The following is a 19,496-nucleotide window of genomic DNA, read 5'->3' as shown; positions in this document are numbered from 1 at the left end:
TTAAAAACTACACAAAATAAAGAGTGTGGAGCGCGCCATAAAGGAAGACGTATGTGAGATTTGCTTCATCTATAAAGTCTCCGTGCCGCTTTACCAGCATTTTTATTTCATCTCCATAAACCGCACTGGTAAAACCTGACGATTTGTGGTAAATTCATGATGCAAAAAGTCTCATGTAAATGTAGCATTAAGAAATTTAGAAAAAAAGTTTGCGATTCTTGGGAGTGACTCATAAGCACATGAGCAGGAGGCAGCCTTCTGCACTGAAAACCAGACATCTTTCCCTGATTCCATCACATGATGGGCCTGCAGGCTTTTCATAAACAGGAGGAGGGATCATGGGGATCTACTGCTACTTTTTGCAGCTGTGACTTGTTGAGCCCAATTTAAAGGCTCCTGTGCAGATCCCTGAGCAGCTCATTCACTTCTCAGGATGTTGGTGGTAGTAGTAGGAGGGCTGGTGCTGCTCTGCCTAGGCTCTGGCATCCAGGCAGGAAAAAGTAAGTGAGGGGTTAACCATGTTGGTGGTTAGACACTTTAGTATTACAAGATCCACAATGTACGTTATAGACCTAGATTGTTTAAGATTAACCAAGCCTAGTTTGACCTGTTGACACAACTCTCTAAACAGGTTATTGGAGATGTCTTGTACAACTTCATTATGGGTGTATATAATCTGCTGTATTGGTGTATCCTCTAGATTGGGGTGGGGGATGGCTTGTTCCTGACTAACACCATAGGTTGGTTTTGTGGTCTGTATGAACTGGCCATGGGTCTCATGAGCTTACCCCTAGGCATATATGATGCGGTTACTGTTCCTTCTGACTTCACTGTATCATCACTTGTGGCATTGTTTGTTTGAGCTGGTGCCTTGTTCAGTTTATGTACAGTATCTGCATTCCTTGTCTTATATACAATAGTATCTGCTGTAAATGGAAGCCCTTGTCTAAAAAACAAACACAACCCTTGCCTTTATGTAGGCTACAGTCCAAGAGCACAAACCCCTAAGGCTACTTTCAAACCAGGTTTTTTTTTTTCTGGATCTGAGTATGTGGATATGTCGGCTATTTTGGATTCTGGGGAGGAGAGAAAGAGACCCCAGAATGGAAAATGCAAAATTTGTTTTAAATAAAAGGGACTCTGTTGCCGGATTCCATTTCACCTCACGTTTTGTCTGGGTTTTTTTTTTTTTTTTTCCAATGGACAGAAAAAGTCTGTTTTTCTCCGGCTGCCAGAAAATGAATTTGTGACCGATCTTGCACAAAATGGATGAAATGTGAGGCCATCCGGTGCTGATACAAGCCTGAGGGGAAAAAATGGATCCGGCGGCCACTTTTGCTGGATCCTCATTTTTTTTTTTTTTTTTTTTCTTTTAAACTTGTCAGATTGTGTCTGATGTGGGGGGAACTGATGTGTAAAGTAGCCTGCAGAGCTTCTGGTCAGAGAACTACTGCATCCATAGGATATAACTGCTGTGTAAAGGCCGTGCTCCATGGCCCCAACTCAGAGGCAGAAATTGACGACCGCTCCTGACTAAAATTTGTAAGGCGGGCAGCATAGAGATGTGAACATTAAATGCTTTTGTACAGCCAACAAATTAAAGCAAACGTGTTAACAAAACCATCAGCATAAATGACTTGTAGCCATGGGCATAGACTTGCATTTGAGGCATCAAGTTCTGTTTTGTGCAAATTTTGATCATGTCTTGGCTATTTTGCTGCTTCAGACTAACATGTCCCTTTCCCCCTTCTATAATATGAAAGGGAATAACACGAATCTGCAGTTAAACATTGCAATGCTGCCTGGCCACCTTATTGGGAGACATGTAATATTTTGTGGCCAGCTTTCAGACATATGGGGTCGGCATGAGCAGCTATAGGCACCAAAGCAACAAGTTCCCATTTTTTTTAAGGGAATCTGTCAGCAGCTTCACGTAATCGAAGGGCAGCATGACGTATGGGCTGAGACAGCCTAATAAATAGATCCATGAAATCTGTGTGATTGTTAAAAAAAATATATATATTTTTTTTTTTTTTTTTTTTTTTGTTACCATTTAGACTAGCTCCCTTGTGCCAAGCAGTCTGACCACACCTCTCCCTCTGATAAGCAGCTCACTGTAGATAGACCATGTACATGAAGAGCCTGTGTAGGCGTTGCTGGCTGTATGTGCTGTCCCAACTGTTGCACCCAGTAAACTATGTAAAGAAAATTGGCGCGCACTCAGGATAATGAGGGAGCGAGGTGCTGGTGTAGTGGGCTCTGTAAGCCCCATGTGTACAAAGGATATAGTACACCGCACACTCTATGTGATATTTGCAAAGTAGTGGAGAATTTATTTACAAGTGAAACTGTGTTACATGGAAAAGCGACCAGAGGTAATTATAATGACGTTTCGGCCCTACCAGGGCCTTAATCAAACAATCGCTTAGATGTGCACAGAGGAGAGGAGAAGGCATACACTTAGATGCCTATCAATTGTGCGTGTAGTAACGCTAAGGAAGCCCAGAGGTGGGTACTGCTAAGTGGAGAGGCTAAGCGGCAGCAGCAGGGAGCGCCGCTTAGCCTCTCCACTTAGCAGTACCCACCTCTGGGCTTCCTTAGCGTTACTACACGCACAATTGATAGGCATCTAAGTGTATGCCTTCTCCTCTCCTCTGTGCACATCTAAGCGATTGTTTGATTAAGGCCCTGGTAGGGCCGAAACGTCATTATAATTACCTCTGGTCGCTTTTCCATGTAACACAGTTTCACTTGTAAATAAATTCTCCACTACTTTGCAAATATCACATAGAGTGTGCGGTGTACTATATCCTTTGCACCCAGTAAACTGGCACAACATTGGAATCGGGCTATCTTGTCCTATATTATCTTTGTATCTATCAATGACTCTTGTCAGACTCCCTTCAAGGCTAAATCTGTTGTAAATGCATAGCTCATTACTAGTGGATTGAGTACTTCAAGACTGCTGTAATGCATGGGTCCAGATGTAAATCTTGAGATGGGGAAAGTGAAAATCTACATTTATGGTGTGGATGGCTTCTAGAAGATTTGACTTTTACTGTCCTACATTGTGCCTCTTAACAGGGTTTCATGATGTAATGGAGTTTGGCAGGAAATCTGGTTCCAAAGGTCACAGTAACCATATTGCCGGCTGGTCTCCTGAGACCAACTCCTGGGATGAGAAACTCTACCCTGCCTGGAAGTCTGATGATTCTAGATGGGAGAACTGCTGGAGAGGTATTCCTCAAATGTATCCATGGCTCAATTTCACTGAAAATGACTTGATATTATGCTGACTTAACCTTTCTGTCTAGGTGGCAAAGTGGTGGCATTGCTGACCAGTGACAGCCCTGCGCTGATGGGGTCAAATATCACTTTTGCTGTGACCCTGCGGTTTCCCCGCTGTCAGCGAGAGAATGAAGATGGAGACATTGAATACGAAAGGGGATGTGGAAATGGTAAATGCGGAGCGAGCGGCTATAGATTAGATGCTGTATTATGGTATGAGGCCAATGAAGTATCGTTGTCTCTGTAGCTTCCTCCAGCTTCTCTGACCAGTATGTGTACAACTGGACCAAGTGGATGGACTTCTGTGATGAAGGAAACTGCAGTTTCTCCAGTAACTTTCCAGATGGAAAACCATTCCCACATCACCCGCACTGGCGACGCCAAAACTTCATCTATATCTTCTCCACCCAAGGTAAGGCTTGTGGGTCTTTTTAAGATGGATCTACAGAGCATGTTGGGTGGCCCAATTCATCAAAGCTTTCACACCAGATTCCTGGTTTAAGAGCTTTGATAAGATGCAAAATGAAGTGATTCAGAGTTGCACCTGAGTTTTGGGGTCTTCACAACAATTCTCCCAGCTCTGTCAAAATGGGTGGAGCTGAGATGTGGGGCATGATGCCACCACTTGTCTAAAGTCCCTGACTTGATTAAAACTTCTGGAGCATGTATCAAGTGGTTTATGCTACACCAGAGTCATGAAATCATGTGCACCTCATGAATCGAGAGCATCTGACTGCAGCACGCCCTCTCAAGCATTAATGCCACCAGTGTCGATGAATCAGGGTTGTGGTCCTGGATGACAGTGCCTGAAAGGCGTTGTCCAGTGAACGAAATCCTTGCCTATATACATGATGGGTCCTAACTTGATGAATAGTTGGTGTCTGAGCACTCACTGATCAGCAGAATGGGGCATTTTCATAATGAAGCAAATTAAGACTCTTGACATCGCACTATGCCTTCTCTGTGGGGCTGCCTAGCACTAATCTCATATTTTATTCGGACTCCCATGACAGCACACGAGAGAGGGGATCCGCCCTTAAGGAACAGGAAACCTACAGATACAAAAGGGCGGCACCTCTCCCCATGCATCAGTTGGTTTCCTGTTCCTGAAGGGACTGGATGCCTATAGATACTACAGGAGTCCAGGCCGGCCGGACCGATTCTGGTGGCGAGAGGGTCTCCCACTTCGGCCGGTGCGGGTACCTGAAGTAGTCACGGTGGCCCTGGCAGGGCGGCACGGCGGTGACTAGGCAGCGAGGAGCGGTCGCCAGGGGGTGTCCGGTCTCCGGGGCCAGCGTCTGGTAAGTCGCCCTTCCCGTGGGCTGTGGGTCTCTCTGGAGCAGGGGGGAGCGCGGCGGCATCTGGGGGGCGCCGATCGGATCGTAGCTGGCCGGCCTCGGCGTTCCACGAGAGCTGCAGCGCTGACAGGAAGCGCTGTAAGCTGTGGTGACGTCGGGGGGCGGAGCCAGCGACGTCTTCCGGATCGGTGAGCTCCTGCGCATGCGCGGGGGCTCCAAGATGGCGGCGCCCACCGGAGATCATGCCGCAATCCCTCCGGAGCGATGATTGATTCCCCACAGCTGCGGGGGGGCGGGAAAATTAAACAAGCAAGCTGGGCAAGGTGCGCTGACCGAAGGAGGGGCCTTATAAGGCGGCTCCAGCAGCATGTTCCCGGGTTCTGGCTCCAATTTACTGAAAATGGATTCAGATCAGGATCAGCAGGTTGTGCTGCTGGAACAAGCATCCCAGAAACCCAAGGAGAAGGAACATGAAAAAAGGAGCGATGGTTCGGGCCGCAGAAGCTCCTCCAGACAGGGGTCTGGAGGGTCAGTCAAAAAGGATCCCCCTCGTGCTTCGGTATTTCTGGGTGTGAGCAGCCACTGGTAAGTGATCTTCGAGAAAGTTCACTTAGTGACTAGTCTCCCCTCATGTGTTTTATGCAGGGAAGGAAAAACGTCAGTAAGGCGAAGCATAGGGAATGTGCCATCTGCGGGGTTCCCTTGCCTGACTCACACCCTAAAAAACTATGTGACCCCTGTATCCAGCAGACGGTGAGGTTCTGGAAGGAGGGGAGGGGGTATAGCATGTAGATTTTACACTCTAGTCTACCTTACTTATCCCCGTAGGTAGCCGAAGAATCCTCCTCTATTACGGCCAGTCTCAAGGAGATGATTAGAATGGAGGTCAAAGAGTCCTTTAAAAACCTTTCACAGTCAGGAGGTTCTAGGCAGAGAACTGAGTGGGCATCTGATTCGTCTGTGGAAAAGGACAAGTCCGAAGAATCAGACAATTCAGCAGCATCATCCTCCTCTTCGGAAGAAGACGCTGCTCGGTTTTGCCTACCCCTAGAAAGGATAGACAAATTGGTAAAGGCGGTCAGAGGCACAATGGGTATATCGGAACCCAAGCCTCAACTATCCAAAGAACAAATGATGTTCAGTGGATTGGAGCAAAAGAAGCGCAGAGTGTTTCCTTTAAATGAGAAAATACAAGATCTTATTAATAGGGAATGGAGGAAACCTGAGAGAAAAGGCTCCTTACCACCTGCGCAAAAACGCCGATACCCTTTTGATGACCCAGCAGTAGGTAACTGGGAGAAAGCACCCAAGCTGGATGCAGCAATTGCCAAGGTAGCTAAACGATCTTCTCTCCCATTTGAAGATATGGGAACACTTAAAGACCCCCTGGATAGGAAAGTGGATACCTTCCTGAAGGGAACCTGGGAGATGGCAGCTGGCTCCTTAAGACCTGCGGTAGCTTCAACCTGCACGGCAAGGTCAATGATGGTCTGGCTGGACCAGTTGGAGACCCAATTAAAACAAGGGGCCTCTAGAGAGTCCATTCTCTCAGCATTACCTGTAATCCAGGAGGGGGCGGCTTTTTTATCAGACGCCTCAATTGACTCCGTAAAGTTGGCAGCTAGAGCAGCAGGACTTTCTAATGCTGCAAGGAGAGCCCTATGGCTGAAATGCTGGCCGGGGGATATGCAGGCAAAAGCGAAGCTCTGCGCTATCCCTTGTAAAGGCGAATATTTATTTGGGCCTACCCTGGATGAACTCCTGGAGAAAGCAGGAGATGATAAGAAAAAGTTTCCCAACCTGTTCAATCCATACCGTCGTCCCTTCAACAAAAGAAGGTTCAACCGGGGAGGAAAGCGAGCTTTTTCACCAGGGAGAGATCGTCCCAGATGGGAGGATAGGCGAAAGCGAGGTACAGGTCTCATGTTTCGCCGTAACCAGACGGAAAATAAAAAACAAGACCAATGACTGGCAATTCCAGTGGGAGGGAGACTATTGCATTTCTCGGCAGAGTGGTCGAAAATCACAAACAGCGTTTGGATAAAAGACACTGTTTCCCATGGTCTCAAGCTGGAATTTGTTCATATTCCACAGGACAAATTTAGGTTAACACCCTGGCGCTCATCTCCCACTGAACAATTCGCCCTAGAAGAGGAAGTGAGGACTCTTTGTTCCAAAAATGTTTTGGTAGAAGTGCCGTATTCTCAGGCAGGGGAAGGGTTTTACTCTCCCCTGTTCCTAATCCAGAAGCCTGATAAATCTTACAGGACCATTATAAATCTTAAGGGTCTCAATAAGTTTTTGGTGAAACATACCTTCAAAATGGAGTCCATCAATTCGGCAATAAAAATGCTTTTCAACAACTGTTTCATGGTAGTAGTGGATTTGAAAGATGCCTACTATCATGTACCCATTCATGCTGATTTCCAACGATACCTGAGGGTAGCGATACTAATGGGGGGTAGGATTCGACATTTTCAATTCAGAGCGCTCCCCTTTGGGATCACCTCGGCACCTAGGGTGTTTACTAAAATAATTGCGGAAGTTATGGCGCATTTAAGAGAGTCAAATATCCTTATAGTCCCCTACTTAGACGATTTCCTCATTGTAGGTAACTCGGTAGATCATTGTCTGTCACAATGGGAGATTGCTAAAACCAAACTAGAACGGTTGGGTTGGATCATAAACTTTGAAAAATCTAAATTACAGCCCCTAAATGTTCAAAAATTCCTGGGGTTAATGTTGAATTCAGTGACACAGCAGTGTCTCCTCCCTATAGAGAAAATGGACCAAATTCAGAGTTTTGTATTAAGAGCAATCAATACACCTTCCATGACACTTAGGCAAGCAATGTCTCTACTTGGGTCACTCACATCTTGCATCCCAGCAGTTAAGTGGGCTCAGTTCCACACCAGGTCCCTACAAAATGAAGTCCTGTTCCATGACAGAGCCTTAGGAGGCGCATTGAATGGAAAATTGACATTGAGGCCGATAACATTGAATTCCCTTAGATGGTGGCTAGATAAACAAAATTTATCAGCAGGGGTTCCCTGGATGATAGATGTCACCCACGTGATAACCACGGATGCCAGCTCTTCAGGGTGGGGAGCCTATATGGGGGACATGGTGGTCCAGGGACAGTGGGAACCCTTCACAACATTTTCATCAAATCAAAGAGAGTTGTTGGCGGTTGAACTGGCTGTTAAAAAATTCCTCGTATATCTGCAGGGCCAGCACGTCAGAATTCTGTCGGACAACAGAGTGGCGGTCGCTTACATAAACCGGCAAGGGGGAACTCGTTCCGAAACTTTAATGCGGATCACGGATCGGTTGTTCCAGGTGGCAGAGCTCAATTTTCTATCTTTGACAGCTCTTCACATCAAAGGAAAAGAAAATGTGGCAGCAGATTTCCTCAGCCGAAATGTGTTAAAACAGGGAGAGTGGTCTCTCAACGAGGACATTTTCAACCTTGTCGTCCGCAGATGGGGTCAACCAGTGGTGGATCTATTCGCCACCAGAAACAACAGAAAAGTAAAACTTTTTTGCTCCCTAAATCCCAGGGAGAATCCCCTGGCGATAGACGCGTTTCTCATAAAATGGGATTTTCCACTAGCCTATGCTTTCCCACCACTGAACCTGATACCTCTAGTGGTGAGGAAAATCAGGGAGGATCGAGCGAAAGTCATCCTTATCGCCCCCTTTTGGCCCAGAAGAACCTGGTTTGCCTGGCTCAAGACAATGTCTGTAGCGGTCCCCTGGGTACTGCCAGAGATCCCGAACTTGCTTTCGCAGGGACCGATCTCCCATCCACAAGTGACGGGGCTCCATTTGACGGCATGGTGTTTGAACGGTCACTATTAGTGGGAAAAGGCTTCTCTCCAAACTTGGTGGAGACGCTCCTAAAGAGTAGAAAGCAAATAACTACGAAAATCTACTCTAGGACTTGGAGAAAGTTCTTGTCTTGTTCAAAGTTTAATATCCAAGACGGGGTGCCAGTACAACAAATCCTAGAGTTCCTACAGAAGGGGTTCGAGTTGAAACTCTCTCCTAGTACCCTTAGGGTACAGGTCTCAGCTTTAGGTGCCCTGTTTTCCTGTAATATAGCGAATAACTACTGGATAGCGAGGTTTATGAAGGCAGTTAGTAGATCTACACCACTGCATAAAGACAGAACAGTTCCATGGGATTTAAATTTAGTTCTGTCCTCTCTAACTAAACCCCCCTTTGAACCTCTGCAGGAGGCCTCGATCAAAATGTTGACACTTAAGACAGCCTTCCTGATCGCCATAACCTCAGCTCGCAGGATAGGGGATATACAGGCACTTTCCAGAGCTCCTCCATACACTGAAATCTTGTCAGACAGAGTAGTCCTTAGACCAGACCCAGCATATCTGCCAAAGGTGGCGACACGGTTCCATAGATCACAGGAGATAGTTTTACCATCCTTTATTCCTAACCCCTCTAATCCTAAAGAGCAGGAGCTTCATACGTTAGACGTCAGGAGATCTCTTCTTCAGTATATTTCAGCTACTGATAATTGGAAGAAGGATGGGGCACTGCTTCTTTCCTTCCAAGGTCCAAAGAAAGGATTTAGAGTATCGAAATATTTACTGGCTAAATGGATTAGGGAAACTATCTCTCTAGCTTATACAGCAGGTGGGGGGCCAGCTCCGCAGAACCTAAAGGCACATTCCACCCGGGCCATGGCGTCATCCTGGGCAGAAAGATCTGGAGTGTCAGTGGAGCAGATATGTAAGGCGGCCACATGGTCATCCCCTTCCACTTTCTTTAAACACTATCGGTTGGATTTGGGGTCCTCCTCTGATCTTTCCTTTGGGTTAAGGGTGCTACAATCTATAGTCCCTCCCTAAGGTAGCTTACATCTCTGTAAATCTCTCGTGTGCTGTCATGGGAGTCCGAATAAAGCATTAAGCTACTTACTGGTAGCGGCATTTTTCGGAGGCCCATGACAGCACCCTTAGTTCCCTCCCTATTCACGTGGGGGTAGCACTTCCTGATATGTATATAGCGTAATATGTAAATCTCACGTATGGTGTCTTATTACAATAATGGGTTATTTTGTTTCAAATGTATATAATGTATATATTGTATATTTGTGTACCACTAACCGCGGCAGTCCTCTCAGGCTCTGAAATACAACTGATGCATGGGGAGAGGTGCCGCCCTTTTGTATCTGTAGGTTTCCTGTTCCTTAAGGGCGGATCCCCTCTCTCGTGTGCTGTCATGGGCCTCCGAAAAATGCCGCTACCAGTAAGTAGCTTAATGCTTTCCTGGTAGTCTCATGGTGAGTGATGGTTAGGTGACTGACCTGCTGCTTTGTTGCATAACAAGGATAAAGATCCCCTGTACAGGTGATGGCAGTCAAACCGCTGATCACAAGCTCTCATCTAACTACTGTATAGCTGAGAAACTGTCTGAAGCTCCTGAGTTACATCATATGTATTTTTCTCATGTCCAATTACTTCACATATATGTAACTGACATCTGCTGCGCCCATTAATAAAGTTAAAACATGGCCTAAATATTTCCCCACCCACCTTATTACATATTTACGTAGACTTAAAAGGCATGAACCTGGTAGTTCAGACTGCTGTATGTTGATGCTTGTGCTCTCCTAGAATGTTACACATCCCAGACTAAAGACCTTGTATACATCTATTTATTTTTTTTCCTTCCCTCTGATCAGGCCAGTATTACCAACAGATGGGGAGATCTTCTGCCATTCTGTCCATAAATACTACCAACATCACAGCTGGCACACAAATGATCGAAGTCACTGTATTCAGAAGAGGTTACCGGAAACATTACCCAGTTGCAAAAGCGAGCAGCATTTATATAGTAACTGGTGAGTGGAGTAGACTGGGCCCTTAAACTCTAGCACAGACTGACACATATGGTAGCTGTCTACTAGGATTTTTAAAAGGGGACATGTGTTACACCCTCTTTGTCTAGCAGTTAGAGGGTCATTCATGAAGGCTATGTACAGCCCATTGCGTATCATGCAGTACTGTTTCCTCTCTCAATAAGAGGGAACCTGTCACCCTGTTTGGCCAATATAAGATATGGCAACCACCTTTCAAGGCTTATATACAGCATTCTATAATGCTGTAGATAAGCCCCCTATCCGACCTGAAAAATTATTTTTTTTTTTTTTTTTAAATATACTCACCTGCAGAGCAGTCCAATGGGTGTCACAGGTCCGGCGCCTCCCATCTTATGATTGCTGCCCTCCTGCTTGCTTCATGGTTCCCAGGCATCATGCTCCTGCCCAGGTGTACTTATCTGCCTTGAGGGCAGAGCAAAGTACTGCAGTGCGCAGGTGCTGGGCCTCTGACCTTTCCTGGCTCCTGCGCACTGCAGTACCTTGCTCTACCCTCAACAGGACAGATAAGTACGCCTGCGCAGGAGCGCCCATGCCAGGGAGCTATGAAGTGAGCAGCAGGGCAGTGATCATAAGTAGATGGGAGGCACCAGGCCCAGACCTTTGACACCCATTGGAATGCCCAACAGGTAAGTAATAAGAAAATAAGTAATCTTTCATGTCAGATAGGGGGGCCTTATCTACAGCATTATAGAATGCTGTAGATAAGGCCTGAAAGGTGATGGCTGTATCTTGAATCGGCCAAACCTGGTGACAGGTTAGCTTTAAATGCTATCGGGAGATCTATTTGTGCTAGGGCTTCATAACTATACTATATCTATTATTCAAAATGCACTGCTTTTAATATTACTCCTAATCAAGATTGGTTTTCAACTTTTGTTTTTTTTTTTATCTTGCTGCAACCAGTAAACTATACACTGAATCATTCTCTACCCACTGCACCATGCTCTGAAGACACATGATGACAAAAAAAAAAAAAAATTGGTGACCTATTCCTTTTTAGCAGAAGGTTTGGGTGGAAAAAAAAAAATATATATATACTAGATAATGGCCCTATTCTAACACATCGGGTATTCTAGAATATGTAGGTATATAGCACAGGCCACGACATATTCTAGAATATCCGATGTGTTAATACAGGCCACGCATTATGTAACACAGCCCACGTAGTATATAGCAATGTGGGCACTATATGCGTGGTTAAATAAGACTGAAAATAAACACTCACCCTCCAAAGGCCCCTTGAAGTCCTGGCGCCTGTGTGCGGTGCACACGGCAGCTTCCGGTCCCAGGGTTGGTATGAGCGCAGGACCTGTGATGTCACGGTCACATGACATGACGTCATGGAAGGTCCTTCTCGCATACAACCCTTAGCACCGGAACCTGCCGCTTACACTGCCGAGGACAGCACGCAACCTCGGAGGGTGAGAATAAGCTTTTTATTTTTTGAAACATTAGATCTCTTTACTATTGATGCTGCATACACAGCATCAATAGTAAAAAGTTGTAGAAGAGAACACAGCACTCAATATTTTTTTTTTTTTTTTTGAAGGTGCTCAAGTGGGGTCTCCAACCCATAAAACAATAATGACCTTCATCAGACAATTCTTTAGTGTGAACTGGATGTAGACTTCCAGACACTTGTAACCAGGGTTATAACGGGTTACTAAGAGCAGGGCTGTGCTTAGTAACCCAATATTTACCCTGGTTACCATTGTAAAAGTTAATAAAAGTACATGCTAACATTCTGATGTCTCTTGTCCCCTGGCATCCACAGGGTTAAAACTGCTTTTGGCATGCTAATGCATGCGCTCCGGCCGAGAGCTTCCCTGCACTGACTGTCAGCGCCGGCCGTAAAGCAGAGCACACGCTGTTACTGCCGGCGCTGACAGTCAGTGCAGGGAAGCTCTCGGCAGCAGCGTGTGCATTAGCAGCGCTCTTGCCGAAAGCAGTTTTAAACCCCGTGGACACCGGCGGGGGACGTGACAGACATCAGAATGTGAGTAGTGGTTTTTTTTTTGTTTTTTTTTTACAGTAACCAGGGTAAATATTGGGTTACTAAGCGCGGCCCTGCACTTAGTAACCCAATGGTTACCCAGGGACTTCAGCAGCGTTGAAGACAGTTTCAACTATGCCGAAGTCGTTCCCCGGATCGCTGGTCGCTGGAGAGAGGTCTGTGCGACAGCTCCCCAGCGACCACACAACGACTTACCAACGATCACGGCCAGGTCGTATCGCTGGTCGTGATCGTTGGTAAGTCGTTAAGTGTGACTAAAGCTTAAGAAGGTGTAAGGAGTGTCCTCCCTGCTGCACAGCATGTTGCCACCCTTCCTCCTCACTGATCACAGCGCTTTGCCTCTGAAACTGATGTTGCCACATACCCCGGCACTTTATCCTCCTTGTGTGATTGGTGTTCCATATCTCAGATCATGCCTATTGCAGCAGGCTGTTATATAACCTATATAATCTGTGGACGCTCCTTATACCTTCTTAGATTGCTTCTACATCCAGTTCACGCTAAAGAATTCTCTGAAGGTTCTTGGCCGGACCAAAAACATTTATTCGTCAACTTTGTCTGGATGCATTAATAATAAAAAGAAGCAAAATAATTTCTCACTGAGTGTCAAGTTTTTTTCTAGAATAGTAAAGTTGGTCACACAGGGTTAATTGCTGCATTAATGGAGTGCATTACACCGTGGCATAAAGCAGTCCATTAACACTGCGATTAACCCTGTGAGGGCTGAGTAGAGTATGGAGCGGGCACTGACTGCAGGGAGGAAGGCGCAGCCATCTTTCCACTGGACTGTGCCTGTCGCTGATTGGTCATGGGCGTTTGGTCATGGCAAATCAGCAGCTTGGATTTCCATGACAGAGGCCGCAACCAATGAATATCCATGACAGACAGAAAGACAGATGGAAGTGACCCATAGACAATTATATTGTAGATTTTTCTTTTTTTTTTTTTTTTTCCCCTTAAGATCAAATTCCATTTTATGTGAAGCTTTCTCAGAAGAATGACAAGAATTCCTCAGACAACATCTTTATTAAGGATTCACCAATTGAGTTTGACATCCGAATCCATGATCCGAGCCATTATCTGGATAAAGCTAAACTGACCTTCGCCTGGGATTATGGTGATGGGAATGATTCGCTTTCCAACAGCCCAGTCTCTAATCATAACTATACCCAGCTTGGAAACTTCAGTGTTAATTTGACCATCAGAGCTGCCATTCCAGGTCCATGTAAACCAGCTACACCCACTCCAATCCATACAACACTTCTACCAACTACCACCAGTACTTTCACCACTCCTTTCACCACTCCCAACTCTACTGGTAAGTGGGCATAGCCTTAATATCTAAATAATATGAACTGGGATAGTGTGTGTAGTAACCTGTATGTAAGATTGCATCACATAATGGCAACCATTCTTTGCAGGTAACTCTACAGAATTCACATCCTTTGAGACTGAAACTCCTCTGCCCACTGAGATGCCCAATGTTACCACCAGCCATGTTACCAGCAGCCATGCCACCACTCCATATTCAACTCCTGCCCCAGACTGCTTCATATATAGATATGGCTATTACCACAACAACCTCACAGTTGTAGGTGAGTTGACCGACACTTCTATAGAGATTCTTGCAATACAGGCCCAAGAACCTTAATTCTTCACATCACTAACTTTTAGATGGTATCCTTGAGGTGAACATTGTTGAGATGACCAGTGTTCAGGTATCCACATCTACAACCGGAAACTCTCTAATTGACTTTGTGGTAACTTGTGAAGGAAGGTATGTCTCTGTAAAACCCATTTCTGCCAAACCTGTAATGCTGTTCCCTGTTTGAGATGACCATTGTTCTCTCAGCCTGCCTACAGATGCCTGCACAATAGTCTCAGATGCCAGCTGCATGATTCCTCAAGACATGGTCTGTGATGTCGTCCCAGCTTCTGATCAATGCTTACTGACCCTACGAAGAGCATTTGAACCAGGATCTTACTGTGTCAATATTACACTGAGCGATGGTGCAAGTTTGGCTCTTGCCAGTACACTGGTGTCTGTAGATGGTGGTGAGTGACTCTGTACTAGGGAATATCTAGCCTATAGTAGCTTCTGATGTGTAGACCTAGCTATTCTACCTATCCCCTTATTTTATGGTCTAAAGCAGGGGTCCCCAACTCCAGTCCTCAAGGCCCACCAACATGTCATGTTTTCAGGATTTCCTTAGTCTTGCCCAGGTAATATTTGCATCACCTGTGCAATGCAAAGGAAATCCTGAAAACATGACCTGTTGGTGGGCCTTGAGGACTGGAGTTGGGGACCTCTGGTCTAAAGGAGTTATAGCAGTTACTCCAGTCAAGAACTACAAATATTCTTGAGAGTAAGGAGAGAAATATTCTTGACCATCAAATGTGATCTCGCATGAATCTAAACCTTATGCAAATTAAAGACTAAGCCTTTCATAGTCTCCATTTCTCCCCCCTCTGTAGGTTCTTCACCACAGACGGCTTCTGCAGTACTTATTCCCTTAGCTCTTGTAGCCCTTGTCGCTCTGGTGATTGGTGTTGCTTTGTACAGGTAAGTTGGTATTCCAGCACTCTATTATGACTTTTGGGTATCTCTTGCAATCCAATCTTTAGGGGATTTTTTTTTTTTTTTTTTTCCCTGATATGGATACTCTACAGGTGTTAGAATGGGTTAACAAATTGTCATCCAATTTGCTGTAAATACGAATTACCATAACCTATATTTCAGATGACTGTACTAAAACAAGGCACTGGAAACTGTAGATTTGTATGTCTGCATAAGATTGATGTGCAGGAGCTGCCTGACAAGCCCACATCTAGTCCATAAATTAGACCAGCCTTATGCATGCTGTGATAAATGGCATACATTGTTCTTTTTCTAGGAGATACAAGGAATACAAACCTATTGCCAATGCATCAGATGGACAAGGTGGTCAAGGAATTGCTGTGTACTTCAGTCAGGTCAAGGATGTTCTCTTCAAAAGAAACCATGAGCATGATCCTCTTCTGAAAAGCAAGGCTACAATAATATAATGTCTGCCATGTATTGGTATTCTGTTCCATCTAAGGTGGTGAAGCTGCAGTCAATAAAACATTGTTATTTAAAATGTTTCCTGTCTAAAACTAATATGCAATACAGCAGGATCTCCTAACTGATCCACAAGGTGACCATTTACAGTCCACTCAGTAAGACACTATGGCAGGTAAAGTCTACAGCCCAGTAACTGCTGCTGTATTAAAGAGGACCGTTAATATTAAGTAGCTATAGGACTTCACCCCTCAAGCCCATTATGTTTGGATGCAAATTCCATACATATGTTTAGAGTAAGCTTTAAAAAGGCTGTTCACTACCTTGTCTATGTCTGCCATAAAAGGCCCTTCTTGAGGCAGAGTACCTAAACTGCAATCCAAAACCCACTTATCAGAAAGTGCAAACACACCAGTTTAACTTGAATACTGAGGTTTTAGATAAAAAAAAAAAAAATCTTGCATTAGCAAAGGTCTTATCTGCACTCTAAGCTTTAAGTACAATCCACCGATTGTGTAATGTTACTTTAACCCCCAGAGCTTTTCATTTTTTGCTCCCCCCCCCCCCCCCTCCTTCCCAGAGCCATAATTTATTTATTTTTTTCTCCTCTCAATGTGAGGGCTTAATCTTTGCAGGACAAGTTGTACTTTTGAACGACACCATTGGTTTTACCAAGTCATGTACTAGAAAGCGGGGAGAAAAAAATTCCCAAGTGCAGTAAAAGTGCAATCCCACACTTGCGTTTTTTTTTTTTTTGTTTTTTTTTGGGAGTGGTGAAAGAAAATTCCAAACTTTGGCGCAATTTATTCAGTCACCATGACCGCACCACAAGAGGGGATCCGCCCTTCAGGGTCAGGAAGCCTACAGACATAAAGGGCGGTACCTCTCCCGCATCAGTTGGTTTCCTGTTCCTGACAAAGGGAACCTCTTCAGGCAGGCCTTGAAGGTCGAAAGAAAATATCCCAGTCCTGGCAGACTAAGGTAGCAGGGTTCCCCTACCTCAGTCTATTTAGGATGCTGGAAGCACCACACGGCACAGGGAATGTTTGTGTTAGTGACAGCAGGGAAAAGCAGCCTTGGGTAAAGTGCTTGCTTCCTTCGGGCCCATCATCACGATAACTGGTAAGTATGAAGAGCCTCTTTCGTGGCAGCACTGGGGGGGGGTGAAGGCCTCTGAAGCACTCCACCACTAAGCATGATACTGGACAAGACACCTGGAGAGCCTGCTGACCCCCATCAGGGGGCAGTACCTTGGGGCATATTTAAGGAGAAGTATGGTGACTGCTGGGTGCTTCTATCCCATTGTTTTATAATGGAGTCACTGGAGCAGGAAGCACCACAGCCAGAGCAGCCGCTCCAGTCTATAGAGGAGCCTCAGGTGATCTCCCAGCGACCTTCTAGTGGCAGAAGTCATGCTAGTGGAGTTAAGAGTACTCAGAAATCAAGGCTGGACAACTCAAGCCATAGAACATTTCCAGCTAGAAAGGATCCCCCCCCCCCCCCCTGCCAATTACGGAACCACCCACTGCATGTTTGGGTAAGGGCCGCGCTTAGTAACCCGATATTTACCCTGGTTACCATTGTAAATGTAAAAAGAAAAAAAAAAAAAAAAACTACATACTTACATTCCGGTGTCTGTTGCGTCCCCCGGCGTCAGCTTTCCTGCACTGTGTAAGCGCCGGCCGTAAAGCAGAGCGGTGACGTCACCGCTGTGCTCTGCTTTACGGCTGGCCGGCGCCGGCTTAGTAACCCGATGTTTACCCTGGTTACAAGTAAACACATTGCTGGATCGGCGTCACACACGCCGATTCAGCGATGTCAGCGGGTGATCCAGCGATGAAATAAAGTTCTGGCCTTCTAGCTCCGACCAGCGATGTCACAGCAGGATCCTGAACGCTGCTGCGTGTCAAACACAATGATATCGCTATCCAGGACGCTGCAACGTCACGGATCGTTATCATTATCGTTCTAAAGTTGCTCAGTGTGAAGGTACCTTTAGGCAGTAGCTTGGAGTGTCCAAAAACACACTAGCTAGATGGATCAGGGAGGCGATCTCTTTAGCTTATAGAGCAGGTGGCATGCAGATCACAGAAGGTATAAAATCTCACTCCACTCGAGCCATGGCTACTTCCTGGGCGGAGAGATCAGAGGTGTCGATTGAAGACATTTGTAAGGCGGCCACAAGGTCTTCTCCATCTACTTTCCTTAAACACTATAGGGTGCTTGAGGCAGTTGTTCCTCCCTAGTCTCTTTTACTTCTCTGAAAGTCTCTTGTGCTGCTGTCATGGAGACTGAATAAATACGTAAGCTACTTACCGGTAGCAGTGTTTTTCAGGAGCCCATGACGGCACCCTTATATTCCCTACCCTTTTTTCTCATATGGGTCAACACTTTCTTTTCCTTTTTAGGGTATGTGCACAGGTAAAAGAGGTCCACTGCGGATTTTTCTGCAGCGGATTTGATAAATCCGCAGTGGAAAGCCGCTGCGGTTTTACAACTGTGGATTTCTATTGGAGCAGTTGTAAAACCGCTGCGGAATCTGCAGAAAGAAGTGACATGCTGCGGAATGTAAACCACTGCGTCTCCGCGCGTTTTTTCCCGCAGCATGTGCACAGCGTTTTTGGTTTCCCATAAGTTTACATTGTACTGTGAACTCATGGGAGACTGCTGCGGAAACGCAGCAAAATCCGCATTGTGTGCACATAGCCTTAAGTGCTAATGTTTACTCACATGGTGCATTGTACCATATTTTATGTTGATTATGTGCTACTAACCAGGGAGGCCCTCTCATGCTCTGTAAACTGATGCGGGAGAGAGGTGCCACCCTTTTATGTCTGTAGGTTTCCTGTCCCTGAAGGGCGGATCCCCTCGTGGTGCTGTCATGGGCTCCTGAAAAACACCGCTATCGGTAAGTAGGTTACATATTTTCCAAGACCTGTAGCATCTGCATTTTTCAGGGGGTTCGGGTGAGGGCTTATTTTTTTTTATTTTTCTCCATATTTTTGAAAACCTCTTTTTAATTTTGCCATGCCTAAATAGCCTCCATGGGAGGCAAATAGCTGGCATAGCCTGATCGGCTCTGTTACAAGGAGCAATGCGCAGATCTCTCCTATGTAGGAGAATTACAGCATTGCTATGAGCACTGACCACAGGGTGGTGCTCACAGCAATCTGGCATCAACAATCTTAGAGGTCTTCAGGAGACCTCTGGTTATGCCGATGAACCCTGATCATGTGACGGGTCACTGGAGCACGCATTTCCAGCCAGAAGCGCTTGACAGTTGCATTTAACTAGTTAATAGCAGCGGGTGGTTGGCGACTCTACCCACCGCTATTGCAGGCACATGTCAGCTGTACAAAACAGCTGACATGTCCTGGCTTTGATGCAGGCTCACCGCCGGAGCCCGCATCAAAACATGGGCTCTGCCATTGGATGTGCTATTCCATCCGATGGCAGAAAGGGGGTTAAAAAGCCTCTCCATTCTCAAGAACAGACCTCCCCTACAGTTTATTGTAACCTCTTTGCAATTATAACCCTTTATCATGATGAGAATAAGCCTTTAAGCCAAGGATGTCATACTCAAATACAGAGGGACAAAGTTGCACCTAACCTTGATATTTCATGAAAAAGCAGATGTCTAGAGTTGAGGAAGTTTATCAAAACGATAACTTTTGAAATTATATTGGAAGAATTTTAAGTAAGGGCAGTAAAAAAAGCATATGGCATAATTTAAATGTAATGACAAAGGATGAAGAAAAACCTTCAGTAAAACAGATGATAAAGTATGATGCAAACAAAATGCTCCCAAACACAGTATGATACCCCGCCCACACAGAGTGAATGCCTCTACATGCACAGTATGATGACCCTATTGTCTCTAACAGACCATGCTGTATGATGGCCCCACATTAAAACAAAACTCATCGTTTGTCTCTTCATGCATCTCTACCT

General features: G+C 45.5%; 1 protein-coding gene across 1 annotated transcript; it reads left to right on the top strand.

Moving 5' to 3' along the window:
* Window positions 1–262: 262 nt before the first annotated feature.
* LOC138641990 (protein QNR-71-like) lies at window positions 263–15,624 on the top strand. The gene is made up of 11 exons (XM_069729860.1): window positions 263–500; window positions 3,085–3,237; window positions 3,315–3,458; window positions 3,536–3,700; window positions 10,294–10,452; window positions 13,467–13,823; window positions 13,927–14,100; window positions 14,180–14,282; window positions 14,358–14,560; window positions 14,981–15,068; window positions 15,400–15,624. The coding sequence occupies exons 1-11, from the start codon at window positions 434–436 to the stop codon at window positions 15,548–15,550; spliced, it is 1,764 nt and encodes a 587-aa protein (XP_069585961.1). The 5' UTR covers window positions 263–433; the 3' UTR covers window positions 15,551–15,624.
* Window positions 15,625–19,496: the final 3,872 nt, after the last annotated feature.

The sequence above is a fragment of the Ranitomeya imitator genome, chromosome 6 (genome assembly GCF_032444005.1).
Source record: "Ranitomeya imitator isolate aRanImi1 chromosome 6, aRanImi1.pri, whole genome shotgun sequence".
Classification (NCBI taxonomy): domain Eukaryota; kingdom Metazoa; phylum Chordata; class Amphibia; order Anura; family Dendrobatidae; genus Ranitomeya; species Ranitomeya imitator.
This window is presented reverse-complemented; position numbering and strand designations above follow the sequence as displayed.